Genomic DNA, 10,000 nt, shown 5'->3' on the forward strand with positions numbered 1-10,000 from the left:
TTTACAGTAATATAAACAGCCTTTTTGGGCATAAATTGAAAAATAAATACAATTAATAAATAATAAAAAAAAAAATATATATATATAAATATATATATATATATATATATATATATATATATATATATATATATATATATATATATATATATATATATACATACATATATACAGTCAGAATTATTAGCCCCCCTGTTTATTTTTTTCCCAGTTTCTGTTTAACAGAGATTTTTTCAGCACATTTCTAATCATAATAGTTTTAATAACTAATTTCTAATAACTGATTTATTTTCTCTTTGTCATGATGACAGTGAATAATATTAGACTAGATATTCTTCAAGACACTTCTATACAGCTTAAAGTGACATTTAAAGGCTTAACTAGGGTAATTAGGTTAACTAGGCAGGTTAGGGTAATTAGGCAAGTTATTGTGTAATGATGGTTTGTTTTGTACACTATTGAAAACAAATATAGCTTAAAGGGGCTAATAATTTTGACCTTAAAATGGTGTTTTAAAAATTAAAAACTGCTTTTATTCTAGCCGAAATAAAACAAATAAGACTTTCTCCAGAAGAAAAAATATTACCAGACATACTGTGAAAAATTCCTTGCTCTGTTAAACATCATTTGGGAAATATTTAAAAAAGAAAAAATGGGTAAGCATACACTGAAAAAAAATTAATAAATATTAAGACATATATAACAAATAAATATTATAAAAATGGGTAGCATAAATTGAAAAATAAATTAAATTTATAAATTATACATATATATATATATATATATATATATATATATATATATATATATATATATATATATATATATATATATATATATATATATATATATTATAAAAATGGGTGAGCATACACTGAAAAATGAATCAAATTAATAAAAAAGATAATAATACAAATTTTCAAATTGTGTAAGCATACATTAAAAATTCTGGTAAATAATAAATATTAAGACATATATATAATGAATAAATATTATAAAAATAGGTAAGCATACGTTGAAAATATTTATTAAATTACTAAATAATAAATATTTCTATGTACAATTTTAAATAACATAGATTTAAAATATTACTGTCCACATACCTTTGAATAGTGGTGTGTGTTTTTTCTGAAATGACTTAAAAAATAGATTTTACATTAGGAAAAAGCATAAACTCAACTAAACATGCTTCATTTGAAGATAAATAAAATATTAAATTATTTATATGCACCAATATTCAGTGTATAGTAAAAAAATGTCATTTTCATCAGCATTTCTTTTTACTTTCTGCATGTAAAATGAATAACAGCTACGTTAGAGAGCTTCAGAATAATGAATGCAAATAAAATGTCAGGAATAAAAAAATAGAATAGAGTAAAAAATAAAGCTTGACAGGTTTATCGGCAGCCTGATGTGAAGCAGAGCATTGCTGTATAAGACTGAAGGCTTTATTTTGAGAAAACAACCACCCTGGATGTCGTTTATCCTGCTTATTACATGGCTACATGCCACAAAACATAAAATTAGACACAAAACATTGTTATGAGCCGTACTAGTTTATAATTACTTTCAGAGTGATTCCATGCAAATGCCAACCTTGCCATAAAAAATAGCGAAACCCTTTCTAAGTTATTTGTGCAAGCAAGTATTTTACAGTGCTTTAAAAATACTCAGAAATGTCTCCGTCAATGTTTTCAAACAATTATATTTGATTTACCAAAGTCACACAAGTGCCAATTTTCCCCTACCATATGCATTTGGGTGTTATCATAACTTATTTTGCTAGATGAGCTCCAGATTTGGCTTCAGTACTGATTAATCTAATGTATATGCACAAATATAATATTATACAGCATCCTATAGAAAACATGAATTTAAATGAGAGATTTATGAGGAGTGTACTCATATATGTTGAGCACTGTACCCGATTTCCACAGTATAACGCAGGTTATGCTGTGTTTTCCTGCATGAATAGGAGAAAGCGCAGTGTATTAGTGCTGAAGTGATGCTGTGGTACCTGTGGCAGGACAGTGGTGCTGTTGGGCTGGTGTGGACGGACACTGACACTGCTCTGCACCGGCGTCACACTGCTCTTATTGGGCTGTGGAGGCTGAGTGAGAGACTGCTGGCTATTCAGGAGAGACAGACGCAGTGCTGGTAGACTCTTCTGCAGACACACATACACACACGGTTAGAACATTTAAAACTGAATCACCACTTCAGCCACACATGTTCATCCATTTATTTTATTTTCGGCTTAGTCCCTTTATTAATCAGAGGTCGCCACAGAGGAATGAACCACACACACACTCACTATACATTTTATTATTATTTTAAAGGTACATAATGATAAAGTACATGTCCCATTAGTCTCTATACAATTTATTTAGAGCAGTGAGACTTCATTAACCAATAAACAGGCCACAGTTGTGCTATTACATGCTATTTTAATTGTGTTCAAAGTGTAACAGTGTAATTCCCCCCACAGTCCAAACACATGCGCTATAGGTGAAGTAAGTAGTGTATGAGTGTGTGTGAATGTGAGAGTGTATAGGTGTTTCCCAGTACTGGGTTGTGGCTGGAAGGGCATCCGCTGTGTAAAACATATGCTGGAATAGTTGTCAGTTTATTCTGCTGTGGCGAAACCAAAGAGACTAAGCCGAAGGAAAATGAATGAATGAATGTAAAGTGCTTTACAGTAACTTCTAGAACCTGAAGAGTCCAAAAAGATCATTAAGCTCAGTAATGAAAGACCCTGGTGAGGACACCGCAGGCTGACCACGTCTATTTCTAGAGGATCCTGATGTTCTGGAGCTAACATCACACGACAGCGGCCTGCATTAGCATGCCAGGACCTGACATGTATTGTGGCCGCCGGTGACTGACCACGAGCTGCACGTCTGTGTCTGTGTGTGTGTATGTGTGTGTGTGTGTGTGTGTGTGTGTGTGTGTGTGTTAATGTACCTTCAGGAACGGGACCAGGTAAGGCTGCGGAGACGACTTGAGCTCAGACTGCAGGCGGCTGGTGAACTCCTCTGGGTCGATCTTTGCATCCTGAGAGAAGCAACAGCACATGTTTAGATGGATTCCACCATAGGCCTGTTTCCACTGAGTGGTACAGTATGGTTCAGTTCTCTTTTATGGCCGTTTCCATTGTGAAAAGGTACCTAAAAGCAAACTGTACCGTACCACTTTTTAGTTACCCTTTGCAAAGGGTATCAAGCAGGCCTACCCTGCTGAAAAATCCAGCTTAAACCAGCTATAGCCATTTCCAGCCTGGTCTTAGCTGGTCAGGCTGGAATATGACCAGCTAAAACCAGCTTGACCAGTCTAGCCAGGCTGGGAGCCCAGCCAAAACCAGCTATGTCCAGCTTAAACCAGGCTGGTCAAGCTGGTTTTAGCTGGATTTAGCTGGTCATTTTCCAGCCTGACCAGCTAAGACCAGGCTGGAAATAGCTGGAAACCAGCCTGGAAATGGCCAAAACCTCTCTAAAACCAGGCTGGTCAACCAGCTAAAACCAGCCAACCAGCCTAGGGTGGTTTAAGCTGTTTTTTTCAGTAGGGTAAAAGGTACCATAAGGCGGAGCTAGACGCTAGCTGAGGGCTATTGGTTTACAGAGATACGTCACTCGCAGAAGCAGGAGAATTAAAACCAAGGAACCACCATGTTTTAAATACACAGCCGAGACATTACACCGTAATACTAAATGCATATAATAACAAGCCATGGTCGACCCGAGCTCAAACAAACCTTGTCGTTATCTTGATGAACAGCCACAAAGCCAGGAAGAACAAAATCTGCATCCTGAATCTGAGTCCTGTTGTTGTTTTACAAGGCCGTCTAAAACGAGCGGTTTCGTCTGCGCAATAGCATAGTGGTTAGCGTGCCGACATATGGTGCAGTAGCACGTCAGGGCTTCTTGAGTTCGGGCCTCTTTCTCTCTAACTTCGTTTCCTGTCTCAATACTGTCCTATCTAATAAAAAACGAGGCAAAAAGGCCAAAAATAAATCTTTGAAAGTACGAGCGGTTTCACTTTCTCCAGGGAGCTTGTGTGCGCGTCTATATTTGAAATAAGGAACTTCTTGAGCTCATATTAATAAAGTACGTGTGATTATTGAAGTGCTTCAGACATCCGATCCTTTCAGAAACGGACAAACACGAGAGTGAAGCCGGAAAAAACAAAGAAGGAATTGATTCTTTCAGCAGCCTAAAACATGAACAAACTGCCATGTTGAACTATTATCATCACCTTCTGGACTATTATGAACTCAGAATGACAGAGGCTACATGTGCTGATGAAGATTACAGACACAGATGAGAGGTTTACACTGACTGTAGGCTCTATTTCGTGTTGTTTTTTAACCTAAATAAGGACTAAATGTCTGCTGTGTGTAGTTTTTCTGTAATTGGTACCATATCGGACACAGAAAGGGTCTGTATGTGTTCATATATGTTCATTTATATAGTTATTTAATATAATTACAGATGTTACAGTAGGCTGTTTTGCACTGTCATTCTACACAAATATTTATCTGTATGAAGCATCTGTTTTGTGAGAAGAGCTTCTCATATGATATGTGAGCGACCCGTACGGCTTTACTTGGACATTTCCTCTAGTAAAAATGACGTTGTCTGAAACTTTCTCTTTTACACCACGCACACCAAAAGGGTACCCTTAGGCAGTGGAAAGGCAAGCCTGGTAAAGGTGACCCATACCGATCCGTACCGTACTGTACCAGTCAGTGGAAATGGCCCATTAGACAGCAAAAAGAATAATCAATAAAAAATATGTAGGATGAAAAATAATTCATCTATGTAGACGTATGTAGAATAAAGCCCTTCATTATATTCTTAAATAATTAACAGAAAATTCTGTGTGGTACACTTTCTTCTTGCCATTTTCTATTTTAAAGACCTATTCTGCCCCTTTTTACAAGATGTAAAATGCATCTCCCTATAGTGTGTGTGTGTGTGTGTGAAGTTTTAACTCAAAATACCACACTAATAATGTTTATAACTCTCTGAAACGGACCCTTTAAGCTTTGATCCTAATTGTGGTGTTTTGGTGACCGTCGCTTTAAATTTAAATGAGATTGTGCTCTTTTCAAAAGAGGGTGGAGCTACAAATGCCTATGTGTCAGCATAGTGGCAGATTCACAACGGGACTAATATTAGCAGTGTGAAAAAAGTAAAATGTGTGTGTGAGAATGTGTTCATTTGTGCTTCATCTAAAAACTCCACATCTATAATCCTCTTAGTCTATGCTGACATTATCTTCAGCAGCTTAAACACTCTAATGACTGATATACAGTTGGTTGCTTCTCACTTAGGGCTGCTGTTTATGCTAATAAGGGAGAGATGGGCACTAGTGGGTGGGGCTTTCCCCCTCTGATGACCCAAACAAAGGGAGAATGTCAATCAAAGTGTTTCATTCATCAAGTCTGATTAAACAAATACAATTAATTATGTTTGTGAAGCAGATCCACACGTACCAGCAAATCCTGCACCAGTGCCTTCACATTCCGCGACGTCTCTGGTGAAGGGGAATTATGGGATGCCAGCTTGATCAGCGTGGCTAAGAAGTTCTTGCACTTCTTGACGTTCTCCTGCATCTCCTGAAGAGTAGAGCAAGAAGGTTAGTTTGAATCTGATGTTGCTGAAGTGCCATTTTCTCTTCATTTGCTGTCAGCACTGCAAAAAAAAAAAAAAAAGCTTTCTTCTTTAAGAGTTTTTGTCTTGTTTCTAGTCCAGATATTAAAATATTCTTAAATCAAGAAGCGTTTTCTACATTGCTAAAAATATTGTCTTGTTTTAGAAATCATGAGTTCAAACGAAAATAATTTTTCTTTAAAACAAGCTAAATAATCTGCCAATGGGGTAAGCAAAATAATCTCTCTTTGAAATAATATTATTTTCAAGAGTTCACCTTTAGATAATGCTTTACTATGATAGCAGGTTTGGCATGCTGTCCCGGGAGAGAACCCTGAGCTCGAAGATAGACAAGCCCAAGTGTCCCACTTGGTCAATGAGCATTAGGAGGGATATGAGATCAGGGGTCCGTTCTTCATACGTGGATTACTCAATTAGCTGGATTTGGTTATTGACACGATCCAGGATTGTTTAGTTCTTCAAAACTCATCTGAGACTTGTTGTCATAGCAACAGTTCTGGTAGCTCAAACCTGCTTGGGAGCAGGTTCATTTCATATAAACTGGATTAGATTGGGTCAGTTCAAGCATAGATAATACTGAAAGTATGTACTAAATGCTGATAAATTCTTACAGTAGTAATATACACTTGGGAAAATAGTAAATATATAAAAAATTTAAATATAAATAAAATAAAAATATATAAAATATATATATATTAGTAAACTTATGCAATCTGCACTCCGAAATAAAAGTACAAAGACTGCCACCTGGTGGCTCGAGGAGAAAATTTAATGATATGAACTTTTTTAGATACAAACGCGTACATGCACAATACTCCACTTTTTTTTTTTAAAAGGATAATAATTTACGCAGTCATGCACGTGTTTTGCCCACTTATATGCCGGTGACATCTTTGACACCTTTACCAATATTAAAATGCTTTTTTGATGCAAAATTAATTTATACAGTTCTTACGCTGATTAACAAAATTTGAGTAGGCCTATAGGCTACTATAAAAAAGAAAATCTCTAAATGTTGAAATACATTGATATGCATTGAAATACATGATGAATACTCTCGACACATGAAAGTGTAGAGCCTGCAGCTCACAACAAATGTGGAGAGTTATTGCGGATCATATTTAACAAACCGTTTACTGCTAATTTTATGTAATTTAGCTCACAAAGATAATTGAATATTAATCAGATGATGTCATTACGCTGCTGTGCCGTCAGCCAATCGTTGCATTGCTGATCATGATTTCATGGATCAATAGATCTGTCCTTCACAACACACGCAGCGAACTCAGATCAGTTCATTCAGACATTTTAATCTGATTCCTGAACTTGTTTGAAGAACCAATTAGCCAGAGATCAGTTCTCAAGATTAAAAGATCCAGGATCTGCCAAATCATCTTGGATCATTTAAGCGAGGTACAAAGAACGGACCCCAGGTATTTCTCGAGAGCTCCCCAGTTCGTTTTTTACCTACATTGGTACCTATGCTGGTTCTAATTGATTCAGTATATATACATTAAGTGCTTGTGACTGTTATTACAATTTGCTTATGTACATATTTTTAGACTGTGGGAGGAAAGCGGAGTACATGGGGAAAACCCACGCGAACATGGGGAGAACATGCAAACTCCACACAGAGAGTACCGACTGGCTCAATTAGAATCTGAACCATTGGCTCTCCTGCTGCGAGGCAGCAGAGCCAGCCACTGACCCGCTCATAGAATTGAGGAGGAGGGAAAAGGGAAGGATAGAGTGGGCGGGGGTGGGGGGTGGGGTTGTTCCAGAAATGAAGATAGGTAATGAAGTTTAGGCAGGATATTTATAGTAATTTTGGAATGATCTGATTGGCTAGCTAATCATTAGCGATAAGGATCAGCTGTAGTTGATCATATCATGTGCTCCTCTTGAAATTAGTTTGTGAAACTTTACTTATTGACCCCAATAAGCAGGGCTGCACCCGGTCAGTACTTGGATTGGAGACCACATGGGAAAGCTATGTTGCTGCCGGAAGTGGTGTTAGTGAGGCCAGCAGGGGGCGCTCAACCTGTGGTCTGCGTGGGTCCTAATGCCCCAGTATATTGATGGGGACTCTATACTGCTCACTGAGCATCGTCTTTTAGATGAGATGTTAAAGCGAGGTCTTGACTCTCGGTGGTCATTAAAAATCCCAGGATGTCCTTTGCTAAAGAGTAGGGGTTTAACTCGGCATCTTGGCCAAATATGCCCACTGGTCTCTGTCCATCATGACCTCCTAACCATCCCCATATCATAATACGCTTATTTCTCGCGGCCGCCATTTTGAAAGACAAAAGAGAGGCTGCAGAGGGAAAAAACCCGGAACTATAGGATCAGCAGTGTAAACATTGCAACAACATGCTGCTGACTACAAACCTCCAGCTGTTGCTGCAATTTCAAAGTGCAGATATGGTGTAAACATCACTTTAATATCATTCAGTTTAGTTTAATTCAAAACAATTAAAAGCATATTAGGCATCAAGAACATCACAATCTCTTTAAGAGTAATACACTTAAGTGTCCTCCTAAGCCTCAGTAAACACCGTGAGGACGCTTCTCTGCTTCAGCCTATGAAACCCGGTGAGGGATAAAACACTGCAGTCCTCTGTACGGAAATTTTAAAAACGTCTATTTCCCGCTAACATTTAAGCGTGTTCTTAAATTTAAGCGTGTTCTTAAATTTAAGCGTGTTCTTAAACTCGCCACGATACTGAATTTTAGTATAGAAATAAAAAAGTCAACTTCCTGCTAACATTTAAGCGCAGTTGAGTGCATTCTTAAACAGCGTTGATTTGCCATTGTATTCACCAGTGCTCAACAGAAATGACTGTGATTGGCTGTGAAGCTCATCAGTTCACCACTCTTCACTGAGTACAAACACAGATACACGGACACTGGAGCGTTTTAAAGCTGCGAAGATCAGTAGATTCGTCAGCGGATCACTCGTCTGTGTTTACACTCGGTAAACATCAGTAAAGAGCGGTGAACTGATGACCTCCACAGCCAATCACAGTCATTTCTGTTGAGCACTGGCGAACACAATGGCAAATCAACGCTGTTTAAGAATGCGCTCAACTGCGCTTAAATGTTAGCGGAAAATTGACTTTTTTATTTCTATACTAAAATTCAGTATCGTGACGAGTCTAATATAGTGAAAGATAAATGGCATCTAAAACATGTGTTTGGGGGGAAAACACGTTAGCTAACTAGTTCCATTTCCCTTAGCTGAAAATGAGCTCCAATATCCCTTTTATTTTCACTACCCATTCAGAACGGATCTTTGGGTCACTCCGAAGATGGTGAAAGTATAAATTTGTGTCACTTTCTCTTCGCTGATAAGATATACAGCCAGGTACACAACATTCCTGTGTGCCTCCCAGCGATACTTCCGAGTTTCGTCCCACCGCAGCCTCGATTTCACTTTTAAAATGGCTGCCGAGTGAAATCAGTCTATTGGATTCATCACTCTGTCTCCTCTACACCAATCAACTGGTGTGTTGTTAATCTTCCTAATTTAAGAATGTTTAGATAGTTGGCCTAGAAACAAGACAAGCACATTTTGCAGTAAGTAAACAGTTTTTCTCTCTCACACACACACACACACACACACACACACACACACACGCTCTTGTTGTGCTTTTGTTGCCATAATCAGCCCTCACGGGAACACAACACATTTTAATGAAATCTTCTAAATTTCATTTAAATGCTACAAAACTGTCAATCATCCGATGTTAGAGAAGCTGTCAATCAAAAGAGTCTTTTTTAAGGCTGATGGCGTGTTTACGCTCACATGAACCCAACACTCAGAGGAATATTAATATGAATGAACGGCTGAATTTACAAGCCATATTTCACCACAAAAACAAAATCCGGCATTTAAAAACATTTTTATTGATAATTGATAAACATTTAATAATGATAATAATAATAATGATAATAATAATAATAATAATGATAATAATAACAATAATGATAACAATAACAATGATAATAATAATAATAATGATAATAATAATAATAATAATAATGATAATAATTACAATGATAATAATAATAATATTAATGATAATAATTACAATGATAATAATAATGATAATAATGATAATAATAATAATAATAATAATAATAATAATAATAATAATATGAATGAACGGCTGAATTTACAAGCCATATTTCACCACAAAAACAAAATCCTGCTTTTAGAAACATTTTTATTGATAATTGATAAACATTTAATAATGATAATAATAATAATGATAATAATAATAATAATAATGATAATAATAATAATAATAATGATAATAATAATAATG

General features: G+C 36.5%; 1 protein-coding gene across 1 annotated transcript in view; it reads right to left on the reverse strand.

Annotated features, from left to right (window-relative positions):
• LOC130245889 (transcription initiation factor TFIID subunit 4) overlaps positions 1–10,000 on the reverse strand; it is a 235,191-nt gene that overhangs the window by 197,421 nt on the left and 27,770 nt on the right. Inside the window, exons 5-7 of the mRNA XM_056478679.1 lie at positions 5,495–5,617; positions 2,965–3,054; positions 2,018–2,167 (exon numbers count right to left, since the gene is read on the reverse strand). Of these exons, the coding sequence (XP_056334654.1) occupies positions 2,018–2,167; positions 2,965–3,054; positions 5,495–5,617 (363 nt within the window). The remainder of the gene's footprint in view (positions 1–2,017; positions 2,168–2,964; positions 3,055–5,494; positions 5,618–10,000) is intronic.

The sequence above is a fragment of the Danio aesculapii genome, chromosome 18, assembly GCF_903798145.1.
Source record: "Danio aesculapii chromosome 18, fDanAes4.1, whole genome shotgun sequence".
Taxonomy (NCBI): Eukaryota; Metazoa; Chordata; class Actinopteri; order Cypriniformes; family Danionidae; genus Danio; species Danio aesculapii.